This window comes from Neoarius graeffei, chromosome 20, assembly GCF_027579695.1.
Source record: "Neoarius graeffei isolate fNeoGra1 chromosome 20, fNeoGra1.pri, whole genome shotgun sequence".
Taxonomy (NCBI): Eukaryota; Metazoa; Chordata; class Actinopteri; order Siluriformes; family Ariidae; genus Neoarius; species Neoarius graeffei.
Genome location: NC_083588.1, coordinates 32,316,340 through 32,338,206, shown reverse-complemented (window position 1 = coordinate 32,338,206; position 21,867 = coordinate 32,316,340). Strand labels below are relative to the sequence as shown.

The 21,867-nt window shown below is 45.2% G+C and overlaps 1 protein-coding gene across 6 annotated transcripts in view; it reads right to left on the bottom strand.

The window, feature by feature from the left end:
- Window positions 1-21,867, bottom strand: part of recql5 (RecQ helicase-like 5) — a 141,450-nt gene that overhangs the window by 25,047 nt on the left and 94,536 nt on the right. For 2 of the 6 annotated variants that reach the window (XM_060901499.1, XM_060901500.1), the window contains 4 exons: window positions 12,530-13,122; window positions 12,360-12,399; window positions 3,452-3,676; window positions 3,301-3,373 (listed from right to left, as the gene is read on the bottom strand). In XM_060901499.1, the coding sequence (XP_060757482.1) occupies window positions 3,301-3,373; window positions 3,452-3,676; window positions 12,360-12,399; window positions 12,530-13,122 (931 nt within the window). Of the gene's footprint in view, window positions 1-3,300; window positions 3,374-3,451; window positions 3,677-12,359; window positions 12,400-12,529; window positions 13,123-19,895; window positions 20,210-20,754; window positions 20,904-21,867 lie in introns of those variants that run through there. The other 4 variants (XR_009650849.1, XR_009650851.1, XM_060901501.1 and 1 more) reach the window with 3 other exon arrangements.

The following is a 21,867-nucleotide window of genomic DNA, read 5'->3' as shown; positions in this document are numbered from 1 at the left end:
GGAAATCAGGGACACCGTGTCATTTGGACTAAAGAGGAGAAGGACGACCCAAGTTGTTATCAGCGCTCAGTTCAGAAGCCTGCATCTCTGATGGTATGGGGTTGCATTAGTGCGTGTGGCATGGGCAACTTACACATCTGGAAAGACACCATCAATGCTGAAAGGTATATCCAGGTCCTAGAGCAACATATGCTCCCATCCAGACGACGTCTCTTTCGGGGAAGACCTTGCATTTTCCAACATGACAATGCCAAACCACATACTGCATCAATTACAGCATCATGGCTGCGTAGAAGGGTCCGGGTACTGAACTGTCCAGCCTGCAGTCCAGATCTTTCACCCATAGAAAACATTTGGCGCATCATAAAACGGACGATACGACAAAAAAGACCTAAGACAGTTGAGCAACTAGAATCCTACATTAGAAAAGAATGGGTTAACATTCCTATCCCTAAACTTGAGCAACTTGTCTCCTCAGTCCCCAGACGTTTACAGACTGTTGTAAAGAGAAAAGGGGATGTCTCACAGTGGTAAACATGGCCTTGTCCCAACTTTTTTGAGATGTGGTGTTGTCATGAAATTTAAAAATCACCTAATTTTTCTCTTTAAATGATACATTTTCTCAGTTAAACATATATCATCTATGTTCTATTCTGAATAAAATATGGAATTTTGAAACTTCCACATCATTGCATTCCATTTTTATTTACAATTTGTACTTTGTCCCAACTTTATATATATATATATATATATATATATATATATATATATATATATATATATATATATAAAATAAATGAACATTAGAAGAAGAAACCTTTATTTGTCACATGCACACTTCAAGCACAGTGAAATTCATCCTCTGCATTTAACCCATCTGAAGCAGTGAACACACGCGCACACACTCAGAGCAGTGGGCAGCCACACCAGAGCACCCGGGGAGCAGTCAGGGGTCAGGTACCTTGCTCAAGGGCACCTCAGCCCCACGTCAACCTAACTGCATGTCTTTGGACTATGGGGGAAACCGGAGCACCTGGAGGAAACCCACACAGACACAGGGAGAACATGCAAACTCCACACAGAAAGGCCCTCGCCGGCCGCTGGGTTTGAACCCAAAACCTTCTTGCTGTGAGGTGACCGTGCTAACTTACACCACCGTGCCGCCCCAATACTTCAGTCAATACTGAAGGATGAGAGATGGCACATGTGCGCAACTTCATATTTGGTCAAACTCAAGCTTCTGGACACACTTTTTAGAAGTAGAACTTTTTTCCAAGGATGACAATTTATTATTATTATTGCAATATATAACAATTTCATTTCAAATTAAATTTAAACTGCTTATTTTAAAGGCGATTATGAAAAACTCACTGTTTCAAGTGCTTGTGCACACACATTTGGGAACCTGGAGTGCTTACCAACCCACAAACTAAGACAGCTCAGTCAGGTTTCTTTTGTTCTGCCCATTTCAGAAAACGTGCTTCAACAAGCTGTTCATTTTTGTCTCACCTTTCTCTGTCACAAGAGGAGCTCATTAGAAAAATGCCACCCCCTCATTTGAGTATCATCACTCATGGCTTGAGAACTGCCATTGTGAATGAATATTCAAAAGGAAAGTGCTACCTGATTGGCCAGCAGGAGAGTGAGGCACAGTGAACAGTGGCTCATTATCATTTAAAGGAACAGGCACTCAAATCGGCTGTTTTGAACAATTCTGTTTAGACAGGGTGAAAAGGGAGCTGGGGTGCTTTATCCTTGTGGTATTTTGACCAAAGCAGGTCACAGACATTTCATTAAAGGGGAACTGAAGGCAAATTTTTTTATTATCAAAATTCTATTTCATCTCATTTTATTAAATATAGGAATGCATTTTTTATTACTATTTTGTCACTGCTATAGCAAGTTATGAGTGTTTGAAATATGCTATGTAATATATCAGTCCATATGTCAAAGCAATGCCTTAAATGAGATTTGTTGAGACCTGTGCGAGACCTCGTAGGATGGAAGTAAAATATACAAGGGAAATCAAAGTGACCAACATATGCCAATGTTCCTTGTGTCTGAAATCACTCACTCATTCACTACTCCCTACTCCCTATTTAAGGAATGACTATATAGTGAGCTCATTGGTAAAATGAAAAAAAATGCTTTCGGACACTAGTACGTCGTGCTGGTATTTACATCATTACTGTGGCACAATTAAAACGTGCCAGATCAGTCGGCTGGTGAGTTTTCAAAATAATAAATACATGCATGCGTTTTTATGATAAATACATATTATACTGAATGTATTTCCCACATTAATAACTCCAAAGTACCTGCATCTTTCAGTTTTTTAAAAAAAATCAAAGCTGAATACTTTCTTCTTTGCCTCTACCTTTTTTAAATTAAATTTGAGACTTTTAATTTGATTTCTTTCAGTGCGATCGCAATGCATGATGGGATATATTGCTTTGGTTAGTAACCATCATTGTACACTACTTTTCATGATACATTGTGGGATACTTTGAGTGCACTATATAGGGTGTAAATAATCCTCACTAAGGTTTCGAACAGCACTACAAAATGGTATCCCCACTATATAGTGCCCTGTATAGTGAGTAGGGAGCAATTTCGGACACAGGGGTTGTCAAAAGACATACATGCCCGCTTTCCAATGCTGATGTAATCAAGCCGGAAGTTTTGTTTGTTTTGATAGCAATCAGGAAAGTTTGAAAAAAGTAGGCAGTAATCGTCATTTAAACTTGTTTTTGTGCAACATTTAGTTTGGAAAACAGTTTTCAAAATTGCAGCACCGACACCTGGTTGACACGTCACATTTCAAAGTCTCACACAAGCCTTGTGAAGATTGTGTGGATAAGCGACGCCTGCCATGGACCGAATTAACTATATTCAACACGGCTAAAAACCGAATAGGCCGAGAAGTATAATATTTAATTGCAATTAGTTGCCAATATGAGTATATAGGTATACTCATATATAATATATTATATATATATAAAATATAAGGTAACTAAAACCGAAAACGTAATTGAATAACACATTAATTAAGAAATAAAGCAAGTTTAAAAATGAATTCAGTTCCCCTTTAAGGCCTCTGGGAACTGTGTCAGCTTGTAGAAAAGGAGTACATGATGTCACCTTTAAAATTTCTCTATGAAATAATGTCAAAATAGTTATTGTTGAAGAAAAAAACCATTTTCAGATGAAACAGTTAGTTTCTACAGTTATTTGAGTTGAAATTATGGATAATGATATTTTGCTCCTTCTCTTGCCATTGTGCATTTAACTGCATCTCACCTTTTACTCGATCCTTAGCTTTTCCTTCTATGAGTAGATGTGAGAGGAAGCGTGCAAATGACTTAAACAGGTCCTACAGACAAAAAGAATAATTTTATTTGGTGTCCTTTTTGTCTATAAAATAGAAACGTATATAGACACCAACACTTACCTTTGTAGCAAATTTGCCCTTTTTGTAGAAAGGATCCAAAATTCTCACAACAATATCAGCTGCTTCTTTCAGAGTCACAGGCTGGAGTGGCACATGATTGGCATCTCTGTCTGCCTCCATCTTTCTCTCTTGCACCACAGGGTCAAAGGTCACTCTGCGCTTGTTGTCGGGTGGACGGCTGCATTTGGTGGGGGGATGAGTGTGCGACTCTCCATCTTCACAAGGCTATAAGGCAAGACACAGTATGTGAGACAATCAATCTTTACTGATCTGGTGAGGTTTTTTTTTTTTTAAATTTGCTTTACTCATGCATAAAAGCGGAGTGATATTTTGGAATTTCTAAATTTGCAGAAACAAAGGACAGAAGGAAAACCTACTTGTGTTCAAAACATTGTAACATGGATACAAACATTTTCTGTAATACTTTAGTGAAAGACTATAAAGGCCTTCATTACAACTGCCATAAATCTAAGCATTTATAAACACATCAGATGCCAGCTGTCATAAAAACTTGACATGAGACCAGAGTCTTGTGGCATGGATTTTTCTTGAATTACAGTTGTGTTTTAACACTTTCCACGCTGACAGACATTACACCATCCCTTAATAAAGTCAGTTTAATATTTCTGCTTATTAGATTTTCATGAAGACATACAGCAACATACAGTAATGACAGTTATATTTATATTCGACATGCCTTAAGCAAAATGAGTTAAATCTAGCTATTAGATTTTTATGAAAAACTAAAACAATGTCTGGTATGACATAGTGACGTATATTTTCTTATCTGGGTCATAACGCAACTCAGCCCGAAAAGCATCACAACACAACCTCATGTCAATCAACTGACAGAGGTTTTACATCAGCATGCTTTATGACAGCTAGCGCACGTTGTAATAAGCTTTGATAACGGTTTATGTAGGGTTATGACAGTTGTCATGAAGGCTTATGTAGATGTCATGTGTTCTTAAACACTGCACTTCAGATAAGAGTTCTATTTCGTTTCTCCTGACCGCCAGAGGCGGTGCTTTCAGCACATGGATATCCATCACACGAACGTGCAGGTCGAGTAATAGTAACAACAAAGTCACGTGTGACCTGGGTGATGTCACCCCATGACCCCGGCATAAAAGACCGGTAAACCCAGGAAGTGACCTCTTGCATCTTCTCGCGTTTGCAGGTTGCGAGTTGGAAATTGGACAAAACGCGTGTTAGTTTCGTTACCCGTAGGGTTGGGGCTGTGCTTACGCACCCTCCAAGAAACTGCGTTAAGTCCACCAATTCTTTTCTCTTGTCGCTATATTCGTTGATTTGTTACTCCGTTAAGCTGAGCGCTCTCGCTCGGTGGAGTTAGCTGATTAGCTCTCCGAGGCGTGTCCTCGCCACTGGAAGCTGGCTTGTTTTCGTTCAGGTAAGTGGTTTTCATTCATTTAAATTAAAGCGGTGTTTCTCGCCGCTGTTTATCAGTTCTGTGGCGCACGGCGCCTATCCTTGTTAATATTATCAACCGCTTGTTTTGTGTAGCCTTGTCTCCGGCCTGCTCACGGGCCGGCTGTCTTGTGTGTTGTATTCGTATTGTTACTCCGTTAAGCTGAGCGCTCTCGCTCGGTGGAGTTAGCTGACTAGCCCTCCGAGGCGTGTCCTCGCCGCTGGAGGCCGGCTTGCTTTCGTTCAGGTAAGTGGTTTTCATTCATTTAAATTAAAGCAGTGTTTCTCGCCGCTGTTTATCAGTTCTGTGGCGCACGGCGCCTATCCTTGTTAATATTATCAACCGCTTGTTTTGTGTAGCCTTGTCTCCAGCCTGCTCACGGGCCGGCTGTCTTGTGTGTTGTATTCGTATTGTTTGTTACTCCGTTAAGCTGAGTGCTCTCGCTCGGTGGAGTTAGCTGATTAGCCCTCCGAGGCGTGTCCTCGCCGCTGGAGGCCGGCTTGTTGTCGCTCAGGTAAGCGGTTTTTATTCATTTAAATTAAAGCGGTGTTTCTCGCCGCTGTTTATCAGTTCTGTGGCGCACGGCGCCTATCCTTGTTAATATTCCCGACCACGGGTGTGTTCGCCTGGTCGTTTTTCATTGCCGCCTGATTGTTTATTTTGGGATACTTACTTGGGGTGTTCTCGCCCTATTTTTTAAGTTCCCTTCTGCCAGCCAGGTGTCATGGACCTATTCTCTCGCTGCGCCAACTGCCGGGCCCCCCTCGAGCCGGAGGACGGCCACCGCGAGTGCCCCTCGTGCCTGGGTATTGATCACCTGCGGCAGGGGCTGACGGACATGGCCTGCGCAGACTGCATGTGCCCGAGTGTGGCTGCGCGGACCGCCAGGCTGGCTCGGTTGGATCCTCCGTCTGACATCCCCCGGGCCTCGGGGGGACAGGACATGGTGCCGGCTGCAGCAGCGGGGCCCAGCAAGCGCCGCGGGGCTCCCCCACGCGTCTCCGCTTCTAAGGCGAAAAAGAAGCGCTCGGGCGATTTGGCTCGGAAGGTGGAGGTGATGTCCACCGAGCTGGAGGAGATGAAGGCCCTGCTGGCGAATCTCCAGCCTCCGCCACAGGGCAGCACCACCACTTCTGTCACCGGCCGTTGATGCACGCGGCCTGGATGAACTGTCGATCCGGGCATCGGAGAGCTTTGACTGCGGTGGGTCTGACGGTCACGACTCCACCTCTCCGGCCGGTTCCCAGGCCACCAGCCATGGCACCGCGGCAGCGTCGGAAGGCGGACGCTCATCCATCCAGCCAACGCTGAGGGCTGCATTGGCCCGTCTGGGGTTGGACACGCCCCCCGGTGGCCCAGCATCAGAGCGCTTTCTTCAGAGGTTCCACACAGCCTTCCTTGTTGTCTGTTCCGCCCTCGGCCCCATACATCGAGGAGTTACAGAGGTGTTGGGCGGACCCTAGACGCCTTTCCCACCTCCCTAGTGACTGCAGGGCCCTGGCAGCAATGCAGGACGCCCCTACCTACGGCCTCCAGCAGATGCCCAATATTGAGCCCTCCGTGGCTGCCCTCGTCCTTTCGCCCAACGAGGCTCTGCGGCCTGACGCCCGATGCCCCCGCACCCAATGCCGTGCGACCGACGACCTCATCGTGTGGGGATACGACACGGCGGCACGAATGGGTCGTATTGACAATTCCATGTCCCACCTGCTGCTGGCCCTCGCCCAGACGCTGGAGGGGACAAGCGCGGCATCACGGGAGCTGTGCGACGCGGCTCTCCAGGCCTTTGCCTACTCGTCGCGGGAACTGGGCCGGCTGATGTCGTATCTTACCCTCGCCCGCCGGCAGATATGGCTGGCACAGTCCCCTCTGGCCGAGCCCGACCGGCGTGTGCTGCGCTCTCTCCCTGTTGTCCCCGGGGAGCTGTTTGGCGAGGCCGCTCAGCAAGCCCTGGACCGGAGTGCCCAGGTCGTCCAGGCGCGACAGCAGTTCGCTGGCCTCCGCCAGGTCCACCGCCATGGCAATACTGCCCAGTCCTCCAGAGGGCCCACACCGACTCTGTCTCGGCCACGAACCCGCCAGGAGACCAGACGGGTTGATGACTTTCGTCGCCCCACCACCTCCCGGACCCGTGGTGCCGCCCCCTACACCCAGTCCGCTCCTCGTCGCCCCCATGGTGACCGACGGGGGCGCTCTGGACGGCGCTGACATCAGCGCGCCAGCGGTCGGCCGCTTTTCCAGCGAACAGCTCCAAAGCTGGAAAGCGTTGACCCCAGACCCCTGGGTGCTGGTGACCCTCACCGAGGGTTACCGCATCCAGTTCTGCCGCCGACCACCGCGTTTTCATGGGGTCAAACACACCACCGTGAGCCATCCGGGGAAGTCCCTCGTCCTCTGGCAGGAAATCCCCACCCTCCTGGAGAAAGGAGCAATCTCTCCTGTCGACAGGCAGAGACAGCAAGGTGGGTTCTACTCCAGGTATTTTCTGGTTCCGAAGAAGGACTGCGGTATCCGCCCGATCCTCGACCTGAGGTCCCTCAACTCCCACTTGAAGACCATGAGATTCCGCATGCTGCGTACAGTGGATGTCTTACACCACATCCAGGCGGGCGACTGGTTTGCCACCATCGACCTGAAAGACGCCTACTTCCATGTTCCCATTGCGCCACACCACAGGCAGTTCCTGCGGTTTGCCTTCGAGGGCCAGGCTTTTGAGTTCAATGTTCTGCCCTTTGGGATATCGCTGGCACCCCGTGTGTTCACCAGGTGTGTGGCAGCGGCATTGGCACCACTTCAGGCAAGGGGTTTGCGTGTCCTGCCTTACCTGGACGACCGGCTCGTCTGTTCACGGTCAGCAGCTCAGGCCCGCACAGACATCGCGACTGTGCTCTCACATGTCGCAGAGCTGGGGCTCAGGGTGAATTACAAGAAGAGCTCGCTGGTGCCCAGCCAGGAGACGACTTTCTTGGGCATGCACCTGGATTCGAGGTCGTTGATGGCAACCCCCTCCCAGACCAGGATCCACAACATCCGCCTGCTGCTTGGCCGCTTCGGACGGGGCAGGTCACTCACCCTGAGGACCTTTCAGCGCCTGCTGGGCATGCTTACAGCAGCCTCCTCTCTGGTCCCGCTGGGACTCCTGGACTTACGCCTGCTTCAGAGGTGGCTCAGCGGTCTCCACCTCCACCCGGTGCTGCACGGGCACAGGCTCGTGAAGGCGACGGATACTTTTTTCAGGCTCCTCCATCCATGGAGGAGGAGGGCTTACCTTCTGCGGGGTGTTCTGCTGGCGGCTATCCCCTCCCGGAGGGAGGTCATCACCACGGATGCTTCCCTGGGAGGCTGGGGTGCAGTCTGGCAATGCCGGACCATCAGAGGCTACTGGAGTCCAGGGCAGCGACAGCAGCACATCAACGTGCTGGAGCTACGGGCTGTGTCCCTCGGCCTACAGCACTTCCTCCCAAGCCTGGCCGGCAGACACGTTCTGGTGCGGACGGACAACGCTACGGTAGTGCACTACATCAACCACCAGGGAGGCACCAAGTCCCTCCAGTGCTTGGAAGTGGCCGGCCAACTTCTGCGGTGGGCCCATCGACATCTCTTGAGCCTGCGTGCCATGTACTTGCCAGGCACTGCCAACAGGGCAGCGGATCTGCTGTCCCGCCAGGACCCTGATCCCGGGGAATGGAGACTCAACCCAGCGGTGGTTCTCGCCATCTGGGAACGTTTTGGCAGGGCAGAGGTGGACCTCTTTGCCTGCCGGGAGTCGACACACTGCCCTCTGTGGTTCAGCCTCCACGGCCCCAGCTCTCTGGGCCAGGATGCGCTGGTGCATGCTTGGCCGAGGCAACTGCTGTATGCCTTCCCCCCTCTGCCGCTGATTGTGCCAACCCTACACAGGGTTGCGATGGACCACCACGGGCTGCTGCTTGTCGCCCCTCGGTGGCCGGGCCGAGTGTGGTTTCCCAAGTTGCTGCAACTTCTGAACGGCGACCCCTGGTGCCTGCCAGTGAGGACGGACCTGCTATCACAGCTGGGAGGGCAGATCTGGCACCCGGATCCAGCCCGTCTGCAGCTCTGGGTGTGGCCGCTGAAGGGCCGGACCCCCTGCTAGGTCTTTGTGAGCCGGCAGTGGTCAACACCATTGCAAGCTCTCGGGCACCCTCCACCAATGCCCTCTACGCCAACAGATGGAGGCTTTTCTCCAACTGGTGCTTAACTCGGGAGAGGAGCCTACATGCTGCCCCCTGCCGACCATTCTACTGTTCCTCCAGTCTCTGTTTGATAAGGGTCTTGCTCCTGCCACCATCAAGGTCTATGCAGCTGCCATCTCTGCTCAGCATGCCAGAGTTGGGGGAAGGACCGTGGGGTCCCACCCCTTGGTGGCACGTTTCTTGAAGGGTGCTCTCCGGTTGAGACCCCCCCGACGGAGCCGGGTACCCACATGGGATCTTCACTTGGTGCTGCAGGCTCTCTGCGACGCACCGTTTGAGCCCCTGCTCACGGCAGACATTTCATGGCTCTCCCTGAAGACTGCTTTTCTTCTGGCCATTACATCGACGAGGCGCGTCGGGGAATTACACGCGCTGTCAGTCAGTGGGGAGTGCCTGCAGTGGCACTCCGGCGACAGTGGGGTCACTCTGTGGCCTAACCCCTCTTTCCTCCCGAAGACCCTCTCTGCTACCTTCGTCAACCAGCCCCTTAGCCTTGCGGCGTTCGAGGTGGGCCATGGTGAGAGGTCGGAACTTTTGTGCCCAGTTCACGCCCTCAGGGTGTACGTGTCCCGTACGGAGGGCTTCCGTAGGAGTGACGCCCTGTTTCTGTGCCACACAGGGCCGAGGAGGGGTCTGGCGCTCTCTAAGCAGAGGCTATCCAAGTGGATAGTCGAGGCCATATTACATGCCTACAGGCACAGTGGCTCCCCGATTCCGCCGGCTGTCAGGGCGCACTCTGCACGGGGCGTGGCGGCCTCATGGGCATCACTGAAGGGCGTGCCCCCTTCAGACATATGCAGCGCAGCCTCCTGGGCTTCCAGCTGCACCTTCACCAGGTTTTACCGTCTTAATGTCGTCCCACATAATCCTGTGGCGACGGCTGTCATTCCAGGCCCGTCGCAGCAGCACTGAGTACGGGTAGGCACTCCTCATGACCTGGTTGGTATTAGTCATCCATGTGCTGAAAGCACCGCCTCTGGCGGTCAGGAGAAACGAAATAGAATGAGGGTTCTGTATATAACCGCGGTTCTATGAGTTTCGGATGACCGCCAGAGCTTGGCAGTCACTCGGAGTGTACACGAGAAGATTTGCCAAGAGGTCACTTCCTGGGTTTACCGGTCTTTTATGCCGGGGTCACGGGGTGACATCACCCAGGTCACACGTGACTTTGTTGTTACTATTACTCGACCTGCACGTTCGTGTGATGGATATCCATGTGCTGAAAGCACCGCCTCTGGCGGTCATCCGAAACTCATAGAACCGCGGTTATATACATAACCCTCGTTTTCTTACCTAATGCAATGCATTTCTGAATGAGACAGCTGTTTACCATACCATCACATCATTATGACTCTGACATACGAGGATAATGAGTTACAAGGTCAGTTGCTATGATGTTCGAATGTAACCCAGCCCTGAAAGTGGCATAATGCAACCTTGTATCAACAAAAAACAGTGACTTGATTCAGCTGTTATGAATGGTTATGTAGGGTCATGACAGTAGTGATGAAAGGCTTACAGTGGTGTTTGAAAGTTTGTGAGCTCTTTAGAATGTTCTATATTTCTGGATAAATGTGGCCTAAAACATCAGATTTTCACACAAGTCCTAAAAGTAGATAAAGAGAACCCAGTTAAACAAATGAGACAAAAACATTATACTTGGCCATTTATTTATTGAGGAAAATGATCCAATCTTACATATCTGCGAGTGACAAAAGTATGTGAACCTCTAGGATTAGCAGTTAATTTGAAGGTGAAATTCGAGTCAGGTATTTTCTATCAGTGGGATGACAATCAGGTGTGAGTGGGCACCCTGTTTTATTTAAAGAACAGGGATCTATCAAAGTCTGATCTTCACAACACGTTTGTGGAAGTGTATCATGGCACGAACAAAGGAGATTTCTGAGGACCTCAGAAAAAGCACTGTTGATGCTCATCAGGCTGGAAAAGGTTACAAAACCATCTGTAAAGAGTTTGGACTCCACCAATCTACAGTCAGACAGATTGTGTACAAATGGAGGAAATTCAAGACCATTGTTACCCTCCCCAGGAGTGGTCAATCAACAAAGATCACGCCAAGGGCAAGGCGCGTAATAGTCGACGAGGTCACAAAGGACCCCAGGATAACTTCTAAGCAACTGAAGGCCTCTCTCACATTGGCTAATGTAAATGTTCATGAGTCCACCATCAGGAGAACACTGAACAACAAAATGGTGTGCATGGCAGGGTTGCAAGGAGAAAGCCACTGCTCTCCAAAAAGAACATTGCTGCTCATTTGCAGTTTGCTAAAGATCATGTGGACAAGCCAGAAGGCTATTGGAAAAATGTTTTGTGGACGGATGAGACCAAAATAGAACTTTCTGCTTTCAATGAGCAGCGTTATGTTTGGAGAAAGGAAAACAGTGCATTCCAGCTTAAGAACCTTATCCCAGCTGTGAAACGTGGTGGTGGTAGTATCATGGTTTGGGCCTGTTTTGCTGCATCTGGACCAGGACGGCTTGCTATCATTGATGGAACAATGAATTCTGAATTATACCAGCGAATTCTAAAGGAAAATGTCAGGACATCTGTCCATGAACTGAATCTCAAGAGAAGGTGGGTCATGCAGCAAGACAACGACCCTAAGCACACAAGTCGTTCTACCAAAGAATGGTTAAAGAAGAATAAAGTTAATGTTTTGGAATGGCAAAGTCAAAGTCCTGACCTTAATCCAATGGAAATGTTGTGGAAGGACCTGAAGTGAGTAGTTCATGTGAGGAAACCCACCAACGTCCCAGAGTTGAAGCTGTTCTGTACAGAGGAATGGGCTAAAATTCCTCCAAGCTGATGTGCAGGACTGATCAACAGTTACCGGAAATGTTTAGTTGCAGTTATTGCTGCACAAGGGGGGTCACACCAGATACTGAAAGCAAAGGTTCACATACTTTTCCACTCACAGATATGTAATACTGGATCATTTTCCTCAATAAATAAATGACCAAGGATAATATTTTTGTCTCATTTGTCTAACTGGGTTCTCTTTATCTACTTTTAGGACTTGTGTGAAAATCTGATGATGTTTTAGATCATATTTATGCAGAAATATAGAAAATTCTAAAGGGTTCACAAACTTTCAAGCACCACTGTATGTAGGTTTTATGCATCCTTATGACCACCACCAACCAAAAAAATTTTGACCCAGGACACAAGCTAAGGCTTAAAAAAAAGTTCAGTTTTGTTCTCAGGTTTTCTTTCATTTTGGACTAATGCTGAAGTGATATTTTACCCTTTCTGGTTGTACTTTGGCATCAGACTGTGACTTCCTCCTATGGCGAGAGTGTAGAGGAGAACAAAGAACATACTGAGAACATTCCAGACAGTTCCACATTATCAAAAATGCTGCAAAGAAAGAGAAACTCTACTGAGAATAGATTAAGGGAAGTAACATGATCATACCCTTCAGCCTCTAGCACGGTCCTCTCCTCAAAGCTCTGTGTGGCCTCTTCAGTTCTGTGTGTCTCTACCTCAGTAGCGCTCTTATCCATGGGAATAACATCCATAGTCTGGTTCTCCACAGGCCGTGAATTCTTTTCAGTGCTTTCTGCATCCATGGAATGGTCATGTTGAGTCTCAGTGTTAGAATTCAAGACAACACTGCGGTTAGGTGGAGTTTCCACAAAGACACACATTTCCTCAGATTCCAAGACTGTGGCCTCTCCATTTTTTGGGGTATCATCTGTTATCTTTTTCCCAAAGTACTGAGAGATACAGTGCGAGTTCTTGGCTGCTTCTGCTAATTTCTGCTGTTTCTTGCTCAGGACTTTGCCTGATCTCTTGTTGGGGCTACTAGATGATGAGGAGACAGATGGGGATGTTTTGCTTCTCTTCATCTCAGGATTTCTTTCCTGCTCCTCTTCATTATGAGCAGGTTCTTGAGACATGGACAATGCTGGTAGGGTCTCATTCTTGGAAGTGTTCAGAAACTCTGGCGCACTCTGGAAGAGGGTGGACGAGCCACGAAATCCTGCACCCACACGCTTTCGCTTCAGCTATAAGAGTGGGAAAAAGCAGCTCACATTGGATCCTTCCATCAATTGTGATCTATTTAATTGTATAGAATTAGCTGCACTATATATTTTCTCAAAGAAAAAAAGTAGCGCTCATTTAATTTATCATGAATAGAGGAAAGTAAGTGAAATATGCAGCTTATTCCTGACCTTCAAACTTGTGTAGTCTTGTCTCTGTCTCAAATAATTACCCTTACACAATCACCACTGATATGACGTGATGTTTTGTTATGCCTAACTAGTAATTTTAACCAATTTTCAAGACTGTAAGGCTGACTTTACTGCTCGACAGAGAAGAAAAGCAGTAGGTGAGGGCTCACCCATGCCATTTCATTCACAGACATCATTTCAATATTACATATCACAGAGTGGTTAAACAGTTAAACATCACCACATACAACCCCAATTCCAAAAAAAGTTGGGACACTCTGTAAAACATCAGTAAAATCAGAATGCGATAATTTGCAAATCATGGAAACCCTATATTGCATTGAAAATAGTACAAAGACAACATATCAAATGTTGAAACTGAGAAATTTTATTGTTTTTTGAAAAATATATGCTCATTTTGAATTTGATGTCAGCAACATGTTTCAGAAAACTTGGGACAGGGACAACAAAAGACTGAAAAAGTTGTGTAATGCTAAAAAAAAAGTAATTTGGTTAATTGGCAACAGGTCAGTAAAATGATTGGGTATAAAAAGAGCATCCTAGAGAGGCGGAGTCTCTCAGAAGTAAAGATGGGGAGGGGTTCACCACTCTGTAAAAGACTGCTTGGGCAAACAGTACAACAATTTAAGAATAACGCTCCTCAATGTAAAATTGCAAAGAATTTGGGGATCACATCATCTATGGTACATACAACCCCGATTCCAAAAAAGTTGGGACAAAGTACAAATTGTAAATAAAAACGGACTGCAATGATGTGGAAGTTTCAAAATTCCATATTTTATTCAGAATAGAACATAGATGACATATCAAATGTTTAAACTGAGAAAATGTATCATTTAAAGAGAAAAATTAGGTGATTTTAAATTTCATGACAACAACACATCTCAAAAAAGTTGGGACAAGGCCATGTTTACCACTGTGAGACATCCCCTTTTCTCTTTACAACAGTCTGTAAACGTCTGGGGACTGAGGAGATAAGTTGCTCAAGTTTAGGGATAGGAATGTTAACCCATTCTTGTCTAATGTAGGATTCTAGTTGCTCAACTGTCTTAGGTCTTTTTTGTCCTATCTTCCATTTTATGATGCACCAAATGTTTTCTATGGGTGAAAGATCTGGACTGCAGGCTGGACAGTTCAGTACCTGGACCCTTCTTCTACGCAGCCATGATGCTGTAATTGATGCAGTATGTGGTTTGGCATTGTCATGTTGGAAAATGCAAGGTCTTCCCTGAAAGAGACGTCGTCTGGATGGGAGCATATGTTGCTCTAGAACCTGGATATACCTTCAGCATTGATGGTGTCTTTCCAGATGTGTAAGCTGCCCATGCCACACGCACTAATGCAACCCCATACCATCAGAGATGCAGGCTTCTGAACTGAGCGCTGATAACAACTTGGGTCATCCTTCTCCTCTTTAGTCCGAATGACACGGCGTCCCTGATTTCCATAAAGAACTTCAAATTTTGATTCGTCTGACCATAGAACAGTTTTCCACTTTGCCACAGTCCATTTTAAATGAGCCTTGGCCCAGAGAAGATGTCTGCGCTCATGTTTAGATATGGCTTCTTCTTTGAACTATAGAGTTTTAGCTGGCAACGGCAGATGGCACGGTGAATTGTGTTCACAGATAATGTTCTCTGGAAATATTCCTGAGCCCATTTTGTGATTTCCAATCCAGAAGCATGCCTGTATGTGATGCAGTGCCGTCTAAGGGCCTGAAGATCACGGGCACCCAGTATGGTTTTCCGGCCTTGACCCTTACGCACAGAGATTCTTCCAGATTCTCTGAATCTTTTGATGATATTATGCACTGTAGATGATATGTTCAAACTCTTTGCAATTTTACACTGTCAAACTCCTTTCTGATATTGCTCCACTATTTGTCGGCGCAGAATTAGGGGGATTGGTGATCCTCTTCCCATCTTTACTTCTGAGAGCCGCTGCCACTCCAAGATGCTCTTTTTATACCCAGTCATGTTAATGACCTATTGCCAATTGACCTAATGAGTTGCAATTTGGTCCTCCAGCTGTTCCTTTTTTGTACCGTTAACTTTTCCAGCCTCTTACTGCCCCTGTCCCAACTTTTTTGAGATGTGTTGCTCTCATGAAATTTCAAATGAGCCAATATTTGGCATGAAATTTCAAAATGTCTCACTTTTGACATTTGATATGTTGTCTATGTTCTATTGTAAATACTATATCAGTTTTTGAGATTTGTAAATTATTGCATTCCGTTTTTATTTACAATTTGTACTTTGTCCCAACTTTTTTGGAATCGGGGTTGTAATATCATTAAAAGATTCAGAGAATCTGGAGAAATCTCTGTATGCAAGAGACAAGGCTGAAAACTGACATTGGATGCCTGTGATCTTCAGGCCCTCAGGCGACACTGCATTAAAAGCAGACACATGTCTGTAGTGGAAATCACTGGATGGGCTCAGGAACACTTCAGAAAACCATCATCTATGAAAACAGTTCATTTCTGCATCCACAAATGCAAGTTAAAACTAGATATAAACAATATCCAGAAACACAGCTACCTTCTCTGGGCCCGAGCTCTTTTATGATGGACTGAGGTGAAGTGGAAAATTACTAGACCAAGGTCTGACGAATCGAAATCTGAAATTCTTTTTAGAAATCTTGGACATCACGTCCTCCAGGCTAAAGAGGAGAGGGACCATCCGGCTTGTTATCAGTGCACAGTTCAAAAGCCAGTGTCTGTGATGGTAAGAGGGTGCATTAATGTACGTGACATTGGGTAGCTTGCACATCTTGGAAGGCATCATGAATGCTGAATGATATATACATGTTTCAGAGCAACATGCTGCCATCCAGACAAAATATTTTTCAGGGAAGGCCTTCCTTCTTTCAGTAAGACAATGCCAAACTACTTTCTACACATATTAAAACTGCATGGTTCTGTAGTAAGAGAGTCCGGGTGCTAAACTGGCCTGCCTGCAATACAGACCTGTCTCCCATTTAAAACATTTGGCGCATTATGAAGCTCAAAATATGACAAAGGAGACCCGAACTGTTGAGCAACTGAAATTGTGTTTCTTGCAAAAACGGGACAACATTTCTCTTTCAAAACTACAGCAATTGCTCTCCTCAGTTCCCAAACGTTTACAGAGTGTTGTTAAAAATAGAGGTGATGCAACACAGTGGTAGACATGCCCCTGTCCCAACTTTTTTGAAACGTGTTGCTGACATCAAATTCAAAATGAGCACATATTTTTCAAAAAACAATAAAATTTCTCAGTTTCAACATGTGATCTGCTGTCTTTGTACTATTTTCAAAGAAATATAGGGTTTCCATGATTTGCAAATTATCACATTTTTGTTTTTATTTACAGTTTACACAGTGTCCCAACTTTTTTTGGAATTGGGGTTGTACTTAATGTGATATCACAGTGCTGTTGAATTCTCAAATCTGAGGGTGTAGGTTAATTTTACATAACAGCAACTCCGATAGTAATTCTAGCTGTAATTCAAATGGTTTATATTAATGCACTCATTACAGTATGTGATGATTTGCAAATCATGGAAGCCCTATATTTCATTGAAAATAGTACAAAGACAACATATTCAATGTTGAAACTGAGAAGTCCTATGTTTTTTTAAACATATACTCATTTTGAATTTAATGCTAGCAACAAGTTTCAAAAAAGCTGAGACAACAAAAGACTTGAAAAGTTGTGTAAGATTAAATTAAAAAACAAAACAAAACCTAATTTGGTTACTTGGCAACAGGTCAGTAACATGACTGGGTATAAAAAGAGCATCCCAGAGAGGCTGAGTCTTTCAGAAGTGAAGATGGGAGGGGTTCACTGCTCTGTCAAAGACTGCGTGGGCAAACAGTGCAACAATTTTAAAGGAGATACGCAGAACCATGACCTCACTTTTTGTTTATAAATGCCTTGAGACCTCAAGAATGGCATAGGAATAGTTTTAAGCATTAACAATAAATCTAATATAGTAATTTTTACAATTAAAATGATTCATATAAGTAGCGGTCTGAATGAATGACTTTGACATCACTGCAGGAAGGCTATTGGTGTCATCGCCATTTCCGCTATAGTAAAACACAGAGCTGACTGCAACTCCGAGCTTCCATTTTGAGCTAATTTATCACCATGCTACGTAGATGTGTTGCTGGCCAGTGCAGCAACACAACAGAAGGTGGATTTACGTTCCATTCATGGCCCAAGAATGTTCAGACTGCAAAGATTTGGACGAGTTTTGCGAGAAGTTCACGGGCACATTGGGCGCCTACAAAGTGGTTTCTCCTCTGCTCTGCACATTTTACTGAAGACTCATACAAAACCTCTGATCTGTTGAGAAGCATTGGCTATAAGCCCATATTGAAACCTCTTTCAATATTCAGTACCAACAATTAAAGGAAAACTACAAGAAAAGGAAAAGTATTTATTTTATTTAAAAAGGAAAGTTCAGTTGCACCAGTTCTCCTGGAGTGTGAGCCGAGGGTTGTTGGTAAAACCTGGGACAGAACGGGATGAGACGTGACATGTTATCGCTCAGGCAGTGACCTCCCTGCGGTTGTTGCTAAAACCGGTGACGTCCCATCCCATCATGGGTTTTAGTAATTGCCTGAGCCGAGCAGTAATGGCGGAGTACTCAGTATGGAGAAAATGGAGGATGAGTGGACCAGCTGTCTGATTTCTCTGCTGGATATGCTTGCCTCAGCAGCAATATCTCGCCCTTACGTGGAAGAAGCGAATGAACAGAGAACTGAACAAAGAACTGAAAGTCAGACTGTTTCAAAACAATCGGCCACAAGATCGGCTTTCAAGAAGCAAGAACACAGACAGGTAAGACGCGACTCCCATTTGGATACAAAACAACAAAAACAACATTCGTTGTTTACCTGCATTTAGATTAATACATGAACTTGTTGCATCTGATCACGGCTGTGTCTCGCTGCTTGTGCTGCTTGACTTTAGTGCAGCATTTGATACCATTGATCATTCCATTCTTCTGGACAGACTAGAAAATGTTGTGGGAGTTAAGGGAATGGCCCTCTCCTGGCTCAGCTCTTCTGATCACTATTAGTATGTTGATGTAAATGGCAATTTTTTTCTAGACATACTGAGGTAAAGTTTGGTGTTCCACAAGGTTCTGTCTTGGGTCCACTGCTTTTTTCTTTATACATGTTATCTCTGGGTGATATTATTCATTAACATGATATTAGTTTCCACTGTTATACTGATGACACACAGATGTATATTTCTGCTAAACCAGATGAGAGACACCAGCTTAATAGAACTGAGGAATGTGTAAAGGACATTAGACACTGGATGCTTATTAACTTCCTTCTGCTTAACTTTGGCAAGACTGAAGTACTTGTACTAGGACCACATGCAGCTAGAATTAAGTTTTCCGATTACACAGTAACTCTGGATGGCCTTTCTATTTTTTCAAGTGCAGCAGTAAAAGACCTCGGGATGATTATTGACCCCAGTGTTTCATTTGAAACTTATATCGATAACATTACCCGGATAGCTTTCTTTCATTTCAGAAATATTGCTAAGATAAGAAATTTCCTGTGTCACATGACGCAGAAAAACTAGTTCATGCTTTTGTTAACTCCAGGTTGGATTACTGTAATGCCTTACTGTCTGAATGTTCCAATAAGTGCATAAACAAGCTCCAGTTAGTTCAAAATGCAGCAGTAAGAGTCCTTACTAGAATTAGAAAATATGAAATCATATCACCCCTGTCTTATCCACACTGCATTGGCTCCCAATCAAATTTCGTACTGATTATAAAATACTACTATTTACCTTTAAAGCACTGAATGGTCTCGCACCACACTACCTGAGCGAACTTCTGGTCCTTCATGACCTGTCACGCCTACTTAGATCAAAAGGTGCAGGCTATCTACTGGTACCTCGTATAGTGAAGGCTACATCAGGGGGCAGAGCCTTTTCTTACAAAGTCCCAAAGTTATGGAACAGCCTCCCAAGTAGTGTTCAGGACTCGGACACAATCTCAGCATTTAAGTCTAGGCTGAAAAAATATCTGTTTAGTCAAGCCTTTTGTTAATAGTGTTTATAAGGTAAAGGAGTAGCTCTGGAGGGTCCTCAGACAGAGTGTTTTGGTAAACTGGGATATACAGTATGGATGCTGTCAGTCCCCCACTCGCTTGCTCACTTGAGTTTGTTGACGGTGTAGTGGCTGGCTGCTTTATGTCCCAGGGCGACTTCATGCCTGTGTTACCTTCTGGCTCTCCCCTTTTAGTTAGGCGGTCATAGTTAGTTTTCCCAGAGTCCCTGTTAGCTGTTAGCCTGTTAACAACCCTGTTAGGTTGTTAGTGAAAAATGTATACTGTTCCTTCTCATCAGGTGACACTGGGCATACCCAACAACCTGTGTTTTCTCTCTCTTTCTTTTTTCTTCCCCCTCCCCCTGTCTGTCTGTCCCTCTGAGTTCATACCTGCAAACTCAGAAGGTCTGAAAAAGGTGACAAACTTTTTTACACCCTCCTGACGTAAACCAAAACCTGAGCCCACCCCCTCTCCAAAAAAAGGTGCAACATAGCTACAGGTAAACAAATAACCTGTTTATTAATATAACCTTGTTTTTTGGTCAATCGGTGCAAAATGGCTGATGGTCAATCAACAAAATCAACCACAATCAAGTAACAACAATGTCAAGCTGAGTAATTTACTAATAGTAAATCTCATTTCTTCATTTTTTTGGCCTGGACAAGCCGTTCCATGGCTAGTTTCCTCTGTTTTGCCATGTGTCTCTTTAGGGCAACATAGCTTCAGCCCACTAAAGGCTACTTTGTCTTCAGCCAGCACTTGGGCCAGGTTCACCATCACTGGTGCAAAGGTGAAAGGAAGTGAATATTCAGCAAGAGTAGCCAGAACCATTGCCTAAACAAAGAAAATATTATTAGATTTACATTATTAAAGCTGGTTTAATATTCACAAACTTCCATTGCTATTACAAAGTTGTTAAGACTGGATCCTCATTCCAATAGACATGATCTAGGCTACGGTAGTTAATCTCTAAATTAACTAAACATGCAATGTACAATATTTTTTGGTAAATGTAGGCTAGTCTACTCCTATTTTGCCTAACATTCGCCTACTGGCAAATATCAAGTAACCTGTTAAACAGTGAAAAGGTAGAATTACAGAAAACTACAAGCCTAGCCTATTTAGCCTAATCTATACACACCTCTGCATTGGCAACTCGCTGAAATGTAGGTACAGGCACCCTAACTCGCTCCCTCATAACATTAGGCCCCTTGGAAGCACTTTGCTCTGGGACTGGAAGGACACTGGATGTGGTCATAACAGTGCACACTTTTTGACGGTGCACCTCTGTTTGGCAGTGTGCCAAAAGAGCACAAGAGCCTTTGTTGCTGTAATTTATTTCTTTTTGGCAAAGGCTGCATTTTGAATATGTTTATTACCTATCTTACGAAAAAACTGTGACAGCGGGAAGCTGTGCTGAACTCCCTTCACTTCAGTCTTGACCTCGATTTTTAGCCAGACCCAGCTCCACCTGCACCTCAGACCTTCATCAAGCTTTGCTACATAAACCTCTTCAAGCTCCCTCATTCTGGAAGAGAATTGACCAAATATTATCGGCTGAGTCAGGGCTCCTTTTTGTTACCATAAACGTTTGTAAAGGCTAACTCTAAATACATCCATCCATGTTAAATGATCCGCCGGAGGAGGTGTTTCAATCACTTAAAAAATGCCGGTGTACTAACGTTAATGTTACGTGTTCGTTTTCATTCCTCATCTTGTGACAATGTCGCATTATCATCAGATAACAGTACGGATGCAGTAGACATAGCCTTCACAAAAATTAATCGAACTGAACCGACTGGTATGAAAGGTTAACGTTAACACACAATTCATTGATGTTAGCTGACATCCTAGCTAACGTTAGCATACAAGCTAACGTTACATTATGCTGGGCTGCCAACTCTCACGCAATGAGCGTGAGACACACGCATTTGACTGTCTTCACACGCTCACACGCCATACCTCCGATTTCTCACGCTAGAAAAAAATCTAGTTTATCTATCTGATCTAGGCTACCTATTGCGTCGCGCCAACCACTTGTGATCGATCAATTACGCCTTATGCACGGCTAAACAGACAGAGAGGTGTTCCCTTCTGTACACACTCCCCTATGGTAGGTGGCGCATCTAATGATGCTGCACTCGCTGGAAGTTGGATAATTGCCTACCGTCAATTTAGAGGAAGAGGAGGGAGAAGAAGGTATCCGAGTTGAAGACGGGTGTCTCAGACAGGTTTGTACATATGTACGCCGATGTGTGGCGTTACTGGCATAATTATGAACTTGTATAAAGTTTCTTAATCGTTTTAGCCTATAAGTGTTGTGAGAATATTTAATGCCATTTCGAGAGCTGTGTACTAGGCATGCTAAATCATTATAGGCCTACTGCTGTGCCGCAGCCTCTATCTTCCCCAACAAGCAGCACGGGAAAGCACCTCCTTAGCACACGTTTATTAAGGCGCATTTTTAGTTTGTTTACTGTGCGTTATCATAC